This window comes from Ptiloglossa arizonensis, chromosome 1, assembly GCF_051014685.1.
Source record: "Ptiloglossa arizonensis isolate GNS036 chromosome 1, iyPtiAriz1_principal, whole genome shotgun sequence".
In the NCBI taxonomy this organism is placed as follows: Eukaryota; Metazoa; Arthropoda; class Insecta; order Hymenoptera; family Colletidae; genus Ptiloglossa; species Ptiloglossa arizonensis.
This window is the reverse complement of record NC_135048.1, coordinates 20787565-20805721: the sequence shown is the minus strand read 5'-3', so window position 1 is coordinate 20805721 and position 18157 is coordinate 20787565. Positions and strand designations below refer to the sequence as shown.

At 38.6% G+C, this 18157-nt stretch overlaps 4 protein-coding genes across 7 annotated transcripts in view; 2 read left to right on the top strand and 2 right to left on the bottom strand.

Moving 5' to 3' along the window:
* The window catches only part of LOC143149229 (gem-associated protein 7), a 54027-nt gene extending 36180 nt beyond the window's left edge, over positions 1 to 17847 (bottom strand). For 2 of the 4 annotated variants that reach the window (XR_012992726.1, XR_012992727.1), the window contains exons 1-2: positions 17669 to 17847; positions 17075 to 17274 (exon numbers count right to left, since the gene is read on the bottom strand). Coding sequence is in view for 2 of the 4 variants with exons in the window: in XM_076316424.1 (XP_076172539.1) it covers positions 17087 to 17274; positions 17669 to 17801 (321 nt within the window). In the remaining 2 variants the exon portion in view is untranslated. Of the gene's footprint in view, positions 1 to 14606; positions 14866 to 17074; positions 17275 to 17668 lie in introns of those variants that run through there. The other 2 variants (XM_076316424.1, XM_076316430.1) reach the window with 2 other exon arrangements.
* On the top strand, positions 9140 to 13213 carry LOC143149213 (uncharacterized). The gene is made up of 4 exons (XM_076316399.1): positions 9140 to 9385; positions 10061 to 10194; positions 10951 to 11151; positions 12665 to 13213. Exons 1-4 carry the CDS (start codon positions 9301 to 9303, stop codon positions 13118 to 13120), a joined length of 876 nt encoding a protein of 291 aa, XP_076172514.1. The 5' UTR covers positions 9140 to 9300; the 3' UTR covers positions 13121 to 13213.
* Positions 13373 to 14373, bottom strand: LOC143149221 (uncharacterized). The gene has a single exon (XM_076316412.1). The coding sequence runs from the start codon at positions 14355 to 14357 to the stop codon at positions 13545 to 13547; it is 813 nt and encodes a 270-aa protein (XP_076172527.1). The 5' UTR covers positions 14358 to 14373; the 3' UTR covers positions 13373 to 13544.
* LOC143149204 (mediator of RNA polymerase II transcription subunit 30) lies at positions 15404 to 17415 on the top strand. The gene is made up of 6 exons (XM_076316388.1): positions 15404 to 15544; positions 15697 to 15773; positions 15847 to 15982; positions 16049 to 16459; positions 16537 to 16793; positions 16875 to 17415. Exons 3-6 carry the CDS (start codon positions 15865 to 15867, stop codon positions 16971 to 16973), a joined length of 885 nt encoding a protein of 294 aa, XP_076172503.1. The 5' UTR covers positions 15404 to 15544; positions 15697 to 15773; positions 15847 to 15864; the 3' UTR covers positions 16974 to 17415.
* Positions 17848 to 18157: the final 310 nt, after the last annotated feature.

The window sequence follows — 18157 nt, the reverse complement described above, 5'->3', positions numbered from 1 at the left end:
TTATACGAACGATCGGTTGTACACCGAGACTTCGGTCTCGCTGAACACGATTCACACGTTTCGAGCAGATAACCGGCTTTGGGCAGAACAATTTCGATGTACGACCGACTCTTATCGTTAACCGGAAGTCCCTAACCATGTTGCGCGTTACGATAGACTGTTCGTTTCGTGGCACGACGCGGTTACAAGCGGTTCTAAGAATTGTCACGTGACGAACTAAATCCTACGAATCTGGGTTACGATTTAAAGAATCGACGAATTGTAATCGGATGAAAAAAATTCAAAATGGGACTTCTCTTTTTCTTTTTTTTTATCACCGATTCGGAACCAAAAAAATGAGAAGAGCCTCGAAGACTCGGAGTCGTGGTGTAGGTAACAGCGCTCCGAAGCGGATAGTAACATCGAAGCGCGCAAACTCGACTATAAGGCATTACTATAGGCTAGAATAGAAACTCGAATAATACGATGTGGAGAATCGGTCGGAAAATTAAAAACCGGTACGTAGAAACGTAGAGTTGGTAGCTGTAATTGTCACGTGGGTCTTCAACGAAGACGTATCGTCTTTATCGAAGACCGTGCACGGTATAGACATTTGTAAGGTTATTCTCTCTTTGTACGTGTCTCTCTTGCACGTTCAACTTCGATAGATTTATCCTATAGTTGTAGTATGCTCGTGAATACGACGTCGCAGAGGATGCGATAAAAGACGCTAAAGTGCTCCGCAGACAACGAAGAATCAAAATTCTGGAGGCTGTAGAGGAGTTGCTTTATTCCTCCGAAGTCGAAAGGAAGCAAGACCCATTGTGTATTTATACGTCAAAATTATTTTCAAGGAGATCGGGACCCGTGGCACGTTGGAAAAATAGTTTACGAATATACAGGGTGTCCCCGTTTAAGTCGATACAACGAAATAGTAGCTAACACCGTAACAATTTTCTAGGTATTCCTCTAAACGCGTAACGAAAAATGTTTATACGACGAAAGTTATGTGTATTTTTAATACGAATCCGAAATGAAAAGTACAAGTCTATGGTGAAAAACAAGCGATGTAGAAATATACTTGAAGACGCCCATGCTTGAAAAAAAATACTAATACCGTTTAAATCCCTTTTCAATGTCACGAAGGATATTTTCTCGCTTTTTAATTAAAAAGTCTACGAGGTATTTCGCTGTGCCAACTTGAACGGGACACCCTATATGAAGCAAGTTTCATCCAAACGAGTACGATACGGCGAGATCTTGAAAGACCAGAACGAAAAAACCGCGCCGTGTTAAAAAAGCATTTGAAATGAATTTACTAGAAAAAGTGTGAACGATACATCACCCGGGCTCGTAAAGAATGTTACAAAATCAATGTCACGCAGACTAAAAGAAGTTGTAGGAACAGTTACAAGGATTCCCTACCCAGACACTAACGAGTTCTTCGTAATGCACGAATACTTTAATTCGTAACACACGTTACTTTAATATCAATTTTCATTTAAGTTAATTACTAAACGACTTCTATTAGTTTTTCCTATCTCTGAAATGAGAATACACAACCGATGCTGGAGATAACTGCACGCCTTGAATCCGAGGATTACTACTATGCTCACTCTTTCTCCGAATCTCAAGTCTTTGAGTTCGTTTTACTCTTCTCTACTCGAACAAACTTTAGGTCTGCTTTCGTCTTTTCTATTCGAACAAACCTTGGGTCCATTTTACTTTATTCTATTCGAACAAACTTTAGCTCTATTTTACTCTTCTCTACTCGAACAAACTTTAGGTCTGCTTTCCTTTTTTATACTTAAACAAACTTTAGGTCCATTTTTTCTCCTTTCTATTCGAACAAACCTTAGCTCTATTTTACTTTTCTCTACTCGAAGAAACTTTAGGTCTGCTTTCCTTTTTTATATTTAAACAAACTTTAGATCCATTTTTTCTCCTTTCTATTCGAACAAACCTAAACTCTACTTCACTTTTCCCTACTTGAAGAAACTTTAGGTTTGCTTCCCTCTTTTCTATTTGAACAAACTTTAAGACTATTTTTTCTCCTTTCTATTTGAACAAACCTTAGCTCTATTTTACTCTTCTTTACTCGAAGAAACTTTAGGTCTGCTTTCCTCTTTTATGTTCGAACAAACTTTAGATCCATTTTTCTTTTCTCTATTTGAACAAACCTTAGCTCTATTTTACTCTTCTTTACTCGAAGAAACTTTAGGTCTGCTTTCCTTTTTTATATTTAAACAAACTTTAGATCCATTTTTTTTTCCTTTATTTGAACAAACCTTAGCTCTATTTTACTCTTCTCTACTCGAAGAAACTTTAGGTCTGCTTTCCTTTTTTATATTTAAACAAACTTTAGATCCATTTTTCTTTTCTCTATTCGAACAAACCTAAACTCTACTTTACTTTTCTCTACTCGAAGAAACTTTAGGTCTGCTTTCCTTTTTTATACTTAAACAAACTTTAGGTCCATTTTTCTTTTCTCTATTCGAACAAACCTAAACTCTACTTTACTTTTCTCCACTCGAAGAAACTTTAGGTCCGTATCCCCCCCGTTTGTTCCAACGAACCATCGGTCCGTGTTATTCTCTCCGTTCGTACAATTATTCGTTTTATTTATAACGCGGAACGGTACGCGATAATTGTCATCGGGAAGTGGTATCCGCGTGTAACGCAGACATCAAGAATCCGAACGCCGAACGGGCATCGTTCCATGGTGTGCTACTCTATAAAAGCGTCGACGATAATTGTGCGCTCGCGCGATAAGACGCGAGCTACGCGAATGAAATATTATCAGGCGAAACGGCCCGGACTTTTATCAAGCGGCAATTTTCCTTTTGCGGGAATTGATCCGGGGTGACTTAAGTTTCTCGGTGATTACAGAACGACCAGGCTTTAATTTAATCCTCCGCGGTTTTAAGGGTCGTAAACGGAACCGGTTGTGTCCAGCGCGAATACGCGCGTAAAGCGCCGACACCGCTAGAATCGTACACGTTCTTCCCATGGTGATTTTACATCGCGACAAAAATCACGATACACCTAACCGTAGCTCGCACCGTGAAAAATTCTAACGAACCGAAACTCGTTGCTCCAATTCGCCAATAGGATCGATAACACGGTCCTCGACGACAATTTCACGCGGCCCGCGATGCAACAAGAACATCCTGTTTGGCAATTGCAGCCGATCTAATCGCGCCACGTTCCACGTGACGCGCTCGGCATCAAGATCACCGCCGATCGAATTATACATATTTTCACCTGGTCCGAAAACGCGTCGAGAATCGATTTCAATGCTCATTTCCACGCGTCTCTTCACCGACGAATCTTTACTTTCCATTCCCTGTGCCAATAGTTCGCTCGAAGAACAACTGGCGGAAACAAAAAGTGTTTCTCGGGTACACGATGCAAATCTAAATTACCTCTTCGATGTATTCTTTTTTTTTATTTCTTCTTTATCCTCTTCCTCTCTTTTCTCTTTTAACGATAAAAGTCGAACGTGCAAGAGAGAGAGAGACGTACAAAGAGAGAATAATCGTTCCGCGGGCAATAACCAAGCGGAATTAATCGTTCTTCTTTTACCGATAAACATTGACTAGCCATTGAACGTGGCTACTTCCCTTTCGTTCTTTTACTCGTACAATTTATGCTCGTAGTTGGCGCACTACCCCATTTCGCGCAAACCTTGATAGATTTATACTTTGTTATTAGATTACTTCGTGTGCGTTGTTTAGTTTTATTTTCATCGACGATTATTTTGAAAATATTGTCAACACGATACAATTTACGATTAATAGCTTCGTATACCTTCTTTAATTTAAAAAAAAAAACGTTTGTTAATTTATCGACGTTCTCGAGTAACGGTCCAGCTTTAATTTCTTACGACGTTTCGTAATACGATCGTATTGTTACAAACGTTTGAAAAAGAAAGGGGAAAGCATACACGATTGGACAATAACTATGGGAATGTAATCGAATACAAATTATCGATCGTTTATCGTATCATTTCCGAAGAAGATCGCGATAAAATGATCGAAGCTTTAAAAGTGTTTGCAACGACTGTATCTCGTGATAATTTATTTACACCGGGTAAGAATTAACATTTTCATTCGAGTAAACCTACGTCGTAACGTTTGAATAAACGTTTGAGTAACGTTCGTTTTGTTTACGCATTTTGGATTACTGTTTCCTATAACACGATATTATACGTGAATAATGCGAGCAATGCAGGTACTTCTACTTTCGAATAAAGATAGCAACCTAACGATAAATTCGGAATAAATTTCTCATCAATTCGAAATGAATTTCTCACGAGTGAAGTGATACCGCTGTTAATGAATGGTGATTAGTAGAAGGATAAGCACTGATTGTATCAAACCGGTTTTCGTTAAGTAGATTCCTTATCGCTTTTTGTTTTTTTTGTTTTTTTTCTTTTCCCCTCGGTTTAACGACGCCAATGATTCTCGTTGGTAAGATGGCGTGTAATTTTGTAAATATTGCGCTTTTTTTTCCCCAAAAACAACGTTAAAAGTATACGCGAGTCGACCTACTAAACCTGAATTCTAACTGTGTCAATAGGCTAGATTATGCATGCACATCCGGCAATACAGTATCTAGTAGGTAGTCACTTACATCCTTCTTTGACACGCATAAGCGGAAAAGGGGACGTCGATCGATGATACGTTGCTAATCGGGCAATAAAGCCTCACTGTTACCGACCAACGTAAAATGGAAAGTGACGTCATTTTTAATCGTCGTTTCGATCTTCTCGACAAATCTTTCAACTTCGGAATTATTTCCGTAACACCTCAAATTATTCGAACGCAACATCGACGAACTCGAAACGACAGTCACACTGCTTGGTAACGTGTTCGTGAGTTGCATAATAATTTGTAAATTTCGTACGCAACAATTTTCACGGTAACTATTAACTTAATTAATCGAGTTCGGGAATACCGCAACAGCGTGTATTTTAAAGACCAAAGACTGCTTCTTCGACGACAAAATCAGGAAACGAACGGTAATTTAATTCGAGTAAAAATCAATAATGAAAAAAAAATAATACTGCAATCTATGGAATGTTAGTACAACCGTCAATGTATGGAATGTTAACACAAGGATAAATATTATCAGTTTGGATCGATTGTGAAGGATAGATCACTCATCGAGGGAACTTCCAACATCTCTGAAAGAAACGAGTCTATTAGAAACTAATGTTAATTCCAATCGCAAAAATTCAGCTGGTGGTATCCTGTCTACAATACTTACCACGTATTAACGATCGACGCGAGATCAAACTCCCGATTAAAAGCAAAAGAATCTATCTGTAATTTGTATCCGACACTCGTTAAAATGTAAATGGAACATCCATGTTTATATTTTTGTTTTTCTCTTCCGATCAACGAAGAAAAAGTTATCAACACGCCGGCAGTATTAATCGGTATACGCAACACGTAAAACGGAAAGTGACGCAATTTTAAATCCCGCGAGATGTTGTCACGCGCGCAGCTTGCGTGGTCAGCCGAGTTGTTCCCGTACCTATTGGTCGTTGTACAGCGTTGCAACGAGAATACCACGTTTGAGTAGAACACACGAATCACAGTTGGTGCGGGTGATCCTGACCTTTCGTCCAGGATACATAATCGCCCCCGAGGCTCGCACGTCACAGTGAAACAGCATTGGAATCGAACGGTGGTCCCCGTTCGTCGCGTCGCAACGCGCCTTGTGAATCCAACGTGGAAAAAAAAGAAAAAGAAAAAAAAATTAGCACGTTGGCCTTCGAGAATCGAGATAACTCGTTCCCGGCTGCCAATCACCGGAGTGCATTAAAATTAGACAATTGAACGCGCCGCGCCAATTTCGTACACTTTATTTTCGCGTAACGACTTCGTTCACCGTAACGAGAAAATGTGCAATAAATACCTCCGAATGACGATCACGGTGCGAGTGGTACGCGTATTCTCGTGAAATTGATTTTCACGGTAGCAACGGTATTGGTAATTCATTTATGCGATAGGAAATCTTTCACCAGTAGCTGGATGATAATCTTTTTCGAAAATTCTGTTCATTAGAACTCGAATTTCATCACTTTCTCGAGACGTATCGACTCCTTTTAAGTTGCACGATGTGTTTTCAGATACTGTATACAAGTGAGAAATGAATGTAAATTTTCACTATGTTGAACGAACGACTGCAATTGACGAACAGTCCGTAATTCATCTATCGACTTCGAACGATAATTATTTTTGAAAATATTCAACCGCAAACGCTTAACAGAACAATAATTACGACGATACGAATTTCTACGCGTCGGAAGATTTTTATTAATTTGTTTGCGACTTGCGCGAGGAAAGCTGGAATTGAAAAATTTACTTAATAATACGACACACCGGAAAGTATTAGATTGCTATTACACGGAATAAATTGGAATTTATTCATGATTAATGATACCGAATCGTACACGTCGAAAGAATTTGAATTATGATTCTCGTCGTATTTCTATTTACAAAAAAAGGCAACCACCGTTTTTCTCGGTTCTCCAGTTTGCCGTAAATACCGATTTTTCTACCAGATATTGCTATCGGATTTGTGCCACCTGTTACCAATTAATTCGACCAGCATTGATGCTTTCGTTCGAAACCGAACGAACATTCTGTAACGAATTTATCAATTATCGTTGAAAACGAGTTTCGATCGACGAAACAGCGCAGATAAACGTCTTCACCGAATTATTTTTACGCCCGGTGCCAAAATTTTTCGCGCAAAGGGTCGATCGATATTTGTCGCGCAACCGGGTGATAAGAGAATTGGATTCACTTCGCGCAATAGATTCGTGAAACCGAGTGTAGCGATCTCGCCTACAAATAAAATCGAAAATAGTAAAGCGATACGAGTACCGGTAGCTTCGAGCTAGTAAACTTGTAAAGTACACCTAATATCTTGGATCCTGCTGACGCGTATACGGACATTCAATATTGAACGCAGATCCCGCTTCGCGTCATCTTCTATTTGGCCGCCTATCCTATTACTGAAAAGACATTAACTCTTATAGGACTATTCCCAACGTACACCTTATTCATACGTCTTATTAGCTATCCGCGCAGAAAGCCATGCACACTGTTCGCTCGTCATATATTTCTTACGCAATTCGTAATCGTTCGAGCAGTTCGCACGGAAGACTTCTATTTTTTTTGTTTCTATTTTTTTATTTTTTATCGCAACGTATCGAACCCTACGAGATCTCGAGATACGATCGAGACACATCGAACGTTCGTGAATTACACGAAACGTATACGTACCGTCCAACGGATCCGTTATTATAATTTATCAATCTTTATCGACCGGTGGATCGATCCGACCTTGGTCGATTCGCAAGATTTACGCATCAACGAATCGGACTCACTCGAACGATCAGGAAGAAGATGATCCAAGGTCGAAGATCCCTCGTCGTTTCGCGAGGTATGATTACCTGCGCGAAGAGATCCACTCGGTTCTTAACAACGTACCGTTCCTTGCCAATGGAACACGAAACGTTAAACGCACCGTGCTTTACTTCAATTTCACTTTGGAACCCATTTCGCGCCCCGTATTCCGACCTGGCTGACTTTAATAAATATTTCGAAACGCAACGGTTCAATTTCGTCGTATTACCTTACGAATAGATTCCCGTTGCTTGGAATATCGCAACGGACAGTCACGCGAACGTAACTGGATACACATTGTCAATTTACATTACCGTCGCGCACTTTACAATACTTACGATTAATATTTCACGTGACTCTTCGCGAAATATATTTAGAGCTTGTTCCTGTACAACATTACGAAACACACGGAAATCTTAACTGTTCGCGTACGAGAAGCTTGGTTTACGTTCGATGTCGTTCCACAAAAATGCTTACCTAACTGTGTACACTTATGCGAACAGGTAGAAATCTACATCGCGAAACATTTAAATGCTGATTTTTTCCTAATGGTAGTAATTCGACAAGTAGACTAGATTGTATAAATTGTACAACGAAAATGTAATATCGTCGATACTTGGTTCTATTTTACGAAGATCTTTCTTCTTTTGTTTCATCGAGAAGGTTTTCTTCAAGTGTGTAACAATTATACCTTTTCGAATAGAAATTCAAGCTTTTGGCAGTCTCGATGGCATAGGATTGTAATAGTAGTAATTCAACAAGTAGTAAGTTGTATAAATTATGCAACGAAAATGTAGTATCGTCGATACTTGGTTCTATTTTACGAAGTAATCTTTCTTCTTGTGTTTCATCGAGAAGGTTTTCTTCAAGTGTGTAACAATTATACCTTTTTGAATAGAAATTCAAGCTCTGTGATTAAAAACAAGTTCGTTGCTCTTTATTTTTAATTTCAGGTTACGCAAAATTGTACGCTTTGGTTCGTGCAACTATAACGCATAGCTTATTACAAATACAAGAACAAAATTAACCGCGTTACAAATAAACGATAGAATTCGAGGCAGAAACGAGCGTGGCTGTACAACACTTAACACTGAAATATTATTGCGCCAAGGAAGAAAACGTTGAAAACATTAAAAGCCCAAAGGCTACACACAATGCATCTAGAATCGTTAAACGTTATTATTCGTAGTGTTTACGGATTAAATCTGAATATATTATACATCACCGTATCCTTGCAATATTTAGATTTTCCAGAGTCTACGTCCACTATAATCGTACAAATAAAATAATTTAATTTCTTACTTGTGACAACTCTACTAGATGCGCATAGAATTTAAAGCATACGACGATCGTAAACTAAATCGGTTCGTAACATCTGAAGAGCATCGAATAAATTTCTTAAATCTGCATCATCGATATCATTACCTCCGTTAGCTTTCGTTTCGATATATTCGTTACACAATTATAACCCAAAGCGATTTACTCAATTCCTGGGAACGTAAATAAATCAGTATCGTTGATACGATTATTATTTCCTATCTGGATGATTGATTGTAGAGAGACGTCCGCGTGTATTTCTACCGCCCTTTGAAACGTAGAAATCGGTGTTCGAATCGACCGAGAGGGATCCTGGTAACAGGACGAAGAGGATTGCAGGTGAATCGCAGCACGGCTCGACACCGATCGGTTTCCTAGAAAGGTGCCAGTAGGGGTACCCTAATAAGCATCGTCCGATTGCCGAAAGTAAAGGAAGATTTGACTTTTTGCTCCGATATTAACGGAACGGCGTTAACCCCGAGGGACCTCTCCATGGCACAGACTACAGGCCGGAGGGTAGAGGGGACTGTACATATAAAGGAGCGAGCCCCGTGCTCCGGGGGCTCAGTACCGTTCAAAGATGCAGGCTGCCGAGATGCTGCGTGGTACCAGGGCATACGTCTACCATCTTGTGTTCCTAATATCTCTCTCTGTTGGTTACGTCCGTGAGTAAAAGGAATATTCGAAACTCCCGCGTGAACGAACGTGCTATACCGAATCTACATGGTGCTCGGTTAAACCGGCCGCGCGGGCAAGTGTTACACTGTGTGGAAACGAGATGTTCGTATCGAGATGTTTTGTGCGCGGTGTCGTAGTATTTGTGATACGATTTCTCGATCGATCGATCGATACGAACGTTTATGGAAACTAAAGACGTTCGCGATACGATCGAGAGAGATTCTAGAAACGAGGTAGTCGATAGCTTGGGAGGAGTGTGTACGGTAATTGGGCATCGAAATTGTTCAGGGACGTTCGATACGATAGAGAGCACGAATCGGCTCGTTGAACGGTGAATCGAAATTGGTATCGTCGCGTTAACGATAGGAACGACCGGTAAATAAAAACCACCGTGTAGATGTATTCATTGATTCGTTGGATCGTATACGATATTTAACATTCCGCGTCGATCCTTCGTGCATACCAATTCGATAACCCGTGAGGCTCCGATCGGGGATCGATTCGTAATCGTTAAAGATATTTCATTGCTGCAGGATGCGTATCTACCACGATGAAAGTCTATTTGCACGTTGTCAGCGTGGCACACATTATCGTGGTTTACCCATACTTCAAACGGCGCCGCTTCTTTAACGTATCTTTAATTCAATCTTAATTTCTTATAGATTCGTTCCCACTCCAAGTATTACCTAGCATCCCGGGTTATATTCCTGTTTATATAAGGCACGGGGATCAGCCATTGGAGGAAATAAATCCTGCATTAGCTGAGGCATTTCACGAACGATCGAGCTTATCTAAGGTGATCTGAATCAATTTAATCGGTTAAAGTATTCCGCAACTAGCCATTTTGTATGTCGTCGAGACTTTGCGAGATCCCGAAATGATAAATTCAACATCGGCATTTAATCGTCCGTAATTGAGGAAAATATTTACCGTACTTTTCTTTTTACAAATTTTATGCTTCAGTTACGAAACACAATCGACCGATTAATTATTTATTTATCGAACTGTCGTGTACTGCGCGAGTATCGAAAATAGAATCGACATTCGAGTTCGGAAGCTAGTGGACGCATTACGAAATGCGAAGTAAGAAGAAATTGGCATTACGAAACGAAGCTACTATTCGATAATTCTTTACATTGTAGAGGAAATACGAATTATGTTGCACGCTCGGAATTTCGCAAGACTTAATTGCTCAATTTGCAAAAACGTAGCGAACCGTGAACAAATTTCTTTTCGTCGATATATTCGTCTCGTTTGGAAACAATCGCTCGAACTGATCGTGGCGTTTTGCAATTCATTTTTTTCGCTCGTTTCCCGGAATATTTGCAAGTTCTTTGATCTTCGAGACGTTTGATTCAGAGATTTACTCGCGTTTTCAAATCAATCGATCGCGTAACCGTTTAAGACGAATACGAGTATAAGAAAACAAGGTAACGAAATTTTTCGGAAAATTCCATTTGTATCTTAATTTACATTCCGATGGGTACTGTATAATTTCCGGATATAAACTATCCAGAGACGATCAACGAAATTCTTGAACGTTACGTTTCAGATTAGCTTAGGTAATGTACACGATCTCACGGATATCAGCCTTGAGGAGGACGAACCGAACAAAAACCATGTGGAGGCTGTACACATCAGACAGGTGGATAACAATTTCTCCACCGAAGATGAGACGAGCAAGAAACGAACAGGGCTGGCGTCAAAAACAGAGACATTAAAGAGAAAAGCAATCTTCCAGCCGGTGTTAAAAGTATGAATTCCATTTATTTCGTTCTTTCCTACCTACTCGCTGATAGCAAATAATCTTCCATCGTGTTTCGAGTTATTTAACATCGATCGCCTTCGAATGCAATTACCAACGAAAATGGGTATTCTCTCATGATAATCGTATGCAGGCTAACGACAATCGATGTGACAGTTCTGAGAAATGTCATCGCTGATATCAATAGATGCGTATACATATATTGAACATAGCTTCTGCACGTGTACTTATATATTTTCAATTGACGTTCGCGTACAATGGTTAATCTCAGGAAGGAATCGGTGACTCATTAAATCGCTTGTCTTTTCAACTCGTCCTATTACACTGTATTAATAGCGCTAAATTAAAACCGTCAGCGAACATTCTTCACGGACTTAAGATAAATATCTACCTTAGCTTGACAAACAGAGAGAACTCGGTCTTCGACTGTGAACGACGTACACACAAGCTCCTTGACGGTCCAACTGGCCACGTACAGGAAATGAAAAGTAGTGAAACCGATGATTCATTCTATTTTCTAGAATTCAGTTGAAATTGAAAAATAGAAATTGATTCGCGAGGATGGAAATAGAAAGTGAGACACGCGACACGTAACCATGGAATACCTTCAAGAGTATTAGCGACATTGGAGAATTGTTATTGGACAAAGTTGAAATACTTCGGGAAAAATATGTGTTACGAGAAAAATTAACTTTCTCGTGCGTTTTTCTTTTTGAAAATCGTATCGAATTCGATGATGCGACTCTTTCAAGTATCGATCTACACAAGGTAACCTTTGTCCACTATCGTGAACAGAGGCCCTTGTCAATGAAAATAATTTTGTCCAGGACAAATTTATACCCACGTTGCGCGTGTAACGTTTCCTGTTACGGTTAAGATCGTCCAGTACGTTCGAAATAAATTAATAAATTTCTTCGTTCGGCGTGCAGTAATTTTTTGTGAGAGAATTTCCTTCGACGTGTGCCTAGAAAAGATAATCGAACGAAAGAAACTAACGAGTTATATTCATTGAAAAATATACGACTCCGTTTAAGAAATACTTAACGACCTTGAAATATCATCGATACCTTCGCGTACGAAAAATAAAATCGCTTGAGAAACGTGCTCCATTTTCTAACATTAACAATATTTCTAAAGATAGATAGCTTTTCAAGTCTCGTGTGCCACACCCTGTATAAATATTGGCTTGATTCGTGAAGTCACTTCGTTTTCCAAAATGGAGAATATATAATTTAATAAAATGTTTAAACACTCTAAAAAAATCGTGTTTCATTTTCACCAAAAAAAAAACGAAACGACTTTCCGAACAACTCAATAATAACTTGGAAATTTTTTCCCAAAAACCGATGAATGTCATTAATACACTTCAATGTTTCCCCTTTAGACGAATTAAACTATAATCTATATTAAAATTAGAGCTTACTATAAATAATATATTATCTACGGTAAAAGAAGAGCCGTATGAAAATTCGTAACCGAATCGTACGATTTTATTTTCAAGCTTAAACCTCTGACCGAAGAGGAGAAAAAGGATCTGGAAGCATACAAGATTAAAATTAAGGAGACGAAGAATACGAACAGTGGTCACGAGTCGAGCACAAAATCGTCTGAATTGTCGTCGAGTGAGCCACACCACGAGGAGAACGTACGAAAATCGAATCCGGTTGTGAAAGTCGATCAAATCGTTATCGACGAATCGGTAAAACCGGATCCGTACCTAATCAAGGATGTCCCGCCATCTTCCACGAACGAAGGCACTCCGATGTCCAAGCAGATGGAGGAAGACACACCAGAGTCGAAACACAACGACGAAGGTACCACGGACGAGATCCCACCAGTTAAGATACAAAATTTCCCGAACCTTTACAACATTCACAAACTGGACGTATCGCCGGAAGTATTGCTTCAATTGAAGGAACGGACAGAGAATCAATCTTTAGAAGAGAAATCGAAATGAAACTGCACGCTTCGATAGTGAGACTTATTTATAATAATACGGATAATCTACAATTTTGTGATAAATACTTGTTTAATAGATCTTATGGATGAATTTCTCCTTCGTTTTTTCTTTTTATCGTCAAGCGTTACCGAATCGAATTACATTTATTGTACCGTTGTTGACTCGAAAGATCGCTCGACGCGGTTTACAGTCGAGTGAAGTATAATACTTCCAAGGAATGGGACGTCGGATGAAGTAATTAGAGATTCTCGTTCGGTCGATAAAATTGGTTTATTTCGTTGCAGCTGTTACAAAGGTTGACATCGGTGTAATTACGTTTCGTTTGCACCGTATCGTTTACTTAACAATAGATAATGAATTCGAAATTATCACCGGGTGTTCGACACTTTCTACAAGATACGATTACTCGTCGGATGGTTCCTTATCGACTTTTCCCTCCAAGCTGATTGACTTTTCGTTCGTTGCTAGTCCGATGCATTTCTATTCTGTAATCGTTGTTGACGACGTTCAGGACGAGCAGAGCCGGGATCACGTTAACTTCGTTGCTTCTGGAGAACTTCGGTGTGAACCTCATTGTCTTGAATGTATTCTCGTTCACGTTTACGTCTAAGTATTGTCGTCGATCTTGAAGGAATCTAGCGCTCGATAGAACAAACGTGTTGTTCCCGAATTTACAATCGTAAGCTGGCAAGTTCTGCTTCACTTCTGGTATATAAACATCGCGGATTGCACGGCAATGAACGTTCGGCGATTTCGTCGGTTCTTTGGTGAAATCTTGGAGATTTCGATCGTTTTCTTTTATTGTTCGATCCACTTGCCAGTTCGGTGTATTCCTCGATGCACCGCGAAACATCTTTGCCATCGGACTGCGATCCGGGGACGTACGATCCGGAGCAGCCACTTGGACGTTGGCTATTTTCGACAGAGAAAGAATTAAACACAACTCTTTGCTTCCGTAAGGGCACGATTCTCTCGAGAGATCGTTTCTCTTCGATAATTTCGGTTTCTTCTCGTTGGAATGTTCAACGTGGACATCTCTGCTCGCAGCTACGCTCTTCGATCGTGTCACTTGAATTGCTTCGTAGTCGAAACCTTCGTCCACTTGACGATCCAGCGTCTTCGCGGTACTGTCCGCAACATCGAACTTGGAAGTTCTATTTTGTATCGTTCTACCGTCACCGAGGAATGTAACGTGTGCCAATATCACGACGAAGGATAATCGTCGTCGAAGCATTCTAACCAGATCGATTTTCCCACGTTACGTTTTATTCACCCGTGTTCTTTTCTTTCCTTTTTCTTGTTCGTTTCTTTTCTCACCCGTGTCGTTTCTTTACGCGACCATATAGCTCACGTAACAGCGCGACGGACACTGACCGTGTCTCGGAAAAAACAATGTTCCTGTGAGCGCACAGACAAGTAAGGTGCACGGGGGACAGAAGATCGGTCCGTTGTGTCTACACTGTTGTTCATTTCGTGTGCGGTGACCTTATCTCCTGCGTAGGCATCGCTCGAATACCGTCCAATTCTGACCTATCTTTCGAAGAATTTCACTTCGACTTTGATCCTGTGTTCCGAGGGATGTTTTTCAAGTCACTGATGCTCGGCATGTGTAATCCGTATATCGCTACAATTAAATATCAACAAGCTTTTATCCTTGTCCCACGTCGAAAATATTGAGAAGATACAATACGTAAAATATTGTACGCAAGATTTTATACAAACTCGTGACAATAGCGTGAAACCTTTAAATGAAAAAATAAATAAATAAATAAATAAATAAATAAATAAAAATAGACAAAAAGGACATTTTCTTTCCTTTTTTTTCGTGAAAATAGAAAATATACAAAGTATCCTTTTACGTGTAAACCTCCAAAATTTACTTTACTATTTATATCCACTTTGTTTCTCCCTACTCGATCATACCGGAGTTAATTGCAAAGAATGTAATTGTACATAAAAACGAGATTGAACTGAATACGGAAATGTATGGTAAAATGTATTATTTTGTCGTTAAAATACCACATTTTTGTTCAAAATATGTTTGTTTATAGTTGAATATACAGATTTGACTATTATTCCTGATGCTGGCATTGAAAGCTACTGCCCTCGTGTTGTCTTACTACAAACTACAAGTATCCATATTTAGAAAATTTCGCGTTACATTAAAAGTTAGGGAATTAAGTAAAGTAATTGCTAAAGTAAATTAAAGAGATTAAATTTCACACGCGGAAGTTGTTATTTTTCTTATCAATTTTCACATCGATGGATGATTAGAAGTCGACAAGATGAATCACTGACGCTGCAAGCGCGGTACACGTGCGCAATGTGATGTCAACAATTTGTAACATAATATGTGAGACGTGCGTTTTACGGTGCACGTATGCAGGGGAATCATGTATTATTATTATTTACTCATTGGCGGTATGATGGTGTAATTTTATATTTATTGCCGAATAAAGAGCAAAGTTGTATTGTGATAGAAATTATTAATTTCGAAACTATTTTGTGTGCATTAAACATAATTTTTTATTTTTATCAACGTTTTAACAATTATTTCTTGTTCTATCTATTAGTAAGTGAAAACAAGTTCAATGTTTTGACCAAATTGTTACCAAAGGTTGGGAAAAGATTAAAATTCAGCATTAAAATGGTACTTAACCTCAAAACTTTCTAATTTTGTTGGCTAATTCTTCCTATACTATACATCAACGAATGTGAAATAGTGATAAAATTGAAAGAATATGGCGGGTCAGCAACATCCATTTCCATCTGGGTTTCCCAATGTACAACAATCTACAATGCGAACGCAATTTGGTGGAGGGCAAATGGTATCCGGTTTAATGGGGCCCCAACAAGGTGGTAAGTACGTTCACGATAAAGAAAGTAACTTGCAAATTGCAGCGTTAGCCAATGAAATTTTCACAGGTATGGTAAGTCCTCAACAATTTGGAGTCGGCGTGGGTGTTGGAGTCGGCGTAGGCGGTGTAGGCTCGAACGCGATGGGTATGCCTAGCGCTCAACAAGTACTAGCACAGCAACAACAACAACAGCAATCCGTTGCAATGCAACAACAAATGCAACAGATGCAACAACAACAACAATTACAATTACAACAGCAACAACAAGCTGCTATGGTACAACAAAACAATCAAACGAGTAATCAAGCTACCACGCCGCAAACTCCTGTGCCACCTACACAACCACCGCCTCAACAGCAACAAAATAAAGAATTTAACACTGCTAGTTTATGCAGATTTGGTCAGGAAACTGTACAAGACATTGTCAGTCGCACTTTAGAACTCTTTCAAACATTGAAACTTTTACAACCGCCAAATGGTACTTAAGATTTAGATAATGAAATTTCTTTCAGAGCGCGTACGATCGAGTTATTTAATCGAGTTTCAAAATTTTAGGCATGGCGCAAGGTTCCAGTTTAGCTAACGAAAAAAAGAATAAAGTACAAGAGCAACTAAGAACATTGAAACTATTATTCAAACGCTTAAGACTGATTTATGAAAAATGTAATGAAAACTGTCAACTTCAAGGTATGGAATATACACACATAGAAAGTTTAATTCCTTTAAAAGAAGAGTGGGACATGAAGTCTGATGAGAAAAAGACATCCGAAGCTTACAGACTGGCTTGCGAAGAAAGCAAAGAAATTATGGAGGTAATTACAAATTTCAAAGTGCACAATATAAAACAAAATATTAAATTTCACAAATTATAAAATTTAATTAATTTTTTTCAGCAAGTTGTATTAAAAAATAGGCATCTTAAGGAAATTATTGATCACTTAAGGCGCATCATTTCAGAAATAAATACAATGTTAAATATGCGTCGATCTTAAATTACAAATTGTACATAAATATTTGTATAAGTTATTAAAAATATGTTAAAAAATAAAATTATTTCCTATGTAAAATAAGAATACCTAATAGTATTACTTACCGGTGGAAGGCTTTATTGTACAGTATTAATATCGTTCACATCGACGTATATTATATCGCTTGCTCTGAGGATTGCTTCTGGAATTTTTCCTAACGGTGTTTCCAAGTTACGTACATATACTTCTAAACAATCTACATCGCAGCCTCTAAACTCAGCAGAAACATGTGTTTGTTCGTGTAAATGAAATTCTGCTTGCTTACCTGTAACGAAGGTTCACGATTATAACGTGCAATTAATTGTTGACGTAACTAAGATTTTAAAATAAAAGTCATTCTAAAATATAAGTAATACTTTGTACCATCGTTTTCAGAATATAATTATTAACTATTATTCTACTTGTACGACTTTCGTTGGTGAAATTCAATTTATTTAATTTATAACTGAATATTGGCGCATTAGAAGACCACAATGTTGGTATTGGCGCCATATTTAACCATAAAAAATATATCTCGTTTAACTAAATTGACTTAACAAACCCCGATGATCGTCATAATTAATAAATATTGGTAAGTTTATGCAGAAATTAAGTAAATATTCTTGCAGTATAAAATCTAAGAGAAAGGGAATTGGGCTGGAAAAAGGAAGATGTCGTACCAACAATCCCAGTAATCACTCGCAGAAATCGCTCGCGCAGAAATGCACGAGCTTCTTGTTTTTCCGGAGTCGCAAAGTCTAAGTTAGTACTGTTTTCATTCAATTTTACATCGTCTTCAACTATACCGGTCATTTTATCAGAAAAATTGTCCAGCAGCTAAGAACTGAAATTTCTCTGATGGCGGAGTGATCAGTACTATGGCGTAGTGTCGCTATCGAGCCCGCCAAATTCGAAAATCTAAATGTCACTATCCGAAGTTCTAGAACAACGTTAGATTACAAATTACCATACGTATTGCGGATTGCGTTCAGAGTACGTTAATAAACTATTGAGAAGATGAAATTCGATAATGCTGCGATAAAAACTTTTATTTTTGCTAAATATCGTCATCCACATAAGATTAAACGTTAAAGGAGACAAAACATTTTTATTAAACGTTTCATACCTGTGCACATATGCGCTTCCGTAAATTGAATATTTTGTAGTAG

Coding starts and splice junctions, on each gene's coding strand:
- LOC143149213 (XM_076316399.1), top strand. CDS start 9,301: ATGCAGGCTGCCGAGATGCTGCGTGGTACCAGGGCATACGTCTACCAT. Junction 9,386..10,060: donor TCTCTCTGTTGGTTACGTCC/GTGAGTAAAAGG, acceptor AATTTCTTATAG/ATTCGTTCCCACTCCAAGTA. Junction 11,152..12,664: donor TCTTCCAGCCGGTGTTAAAA/GTATGAATTCCA, acceptor TTTATTTTCAAG/CTTAAACCTCTGACCGAAGA.
- LOC143149204 (XM_076316388.1), top strand. CDS start 15,865: ATGGCGGGTCAGCAACATCCATTTCCATCTGGGTTTCCCAATGTACAA. Junction 16,460..16,536: donor ACTTTTACAACCGCCAAATG/GTACTTAAGATT, acceptor TCAAAATTTTAG/GCATGGCGCAAGGTTCCAGT. Junction 16,794..16,874: donor AAAGCAAAGAAATTATGGAG/GTAATTACAAAT, acceptor AATTTTTTTCAG/CAAGTTGTATTAAAAAATAG.
- LOC143149221 (XM_076316412.1), bottom strand. CDS start 14,357: ATGCTTCGACGACGATTATCCTTCGTCGTGATATTGGCACACGTTACA.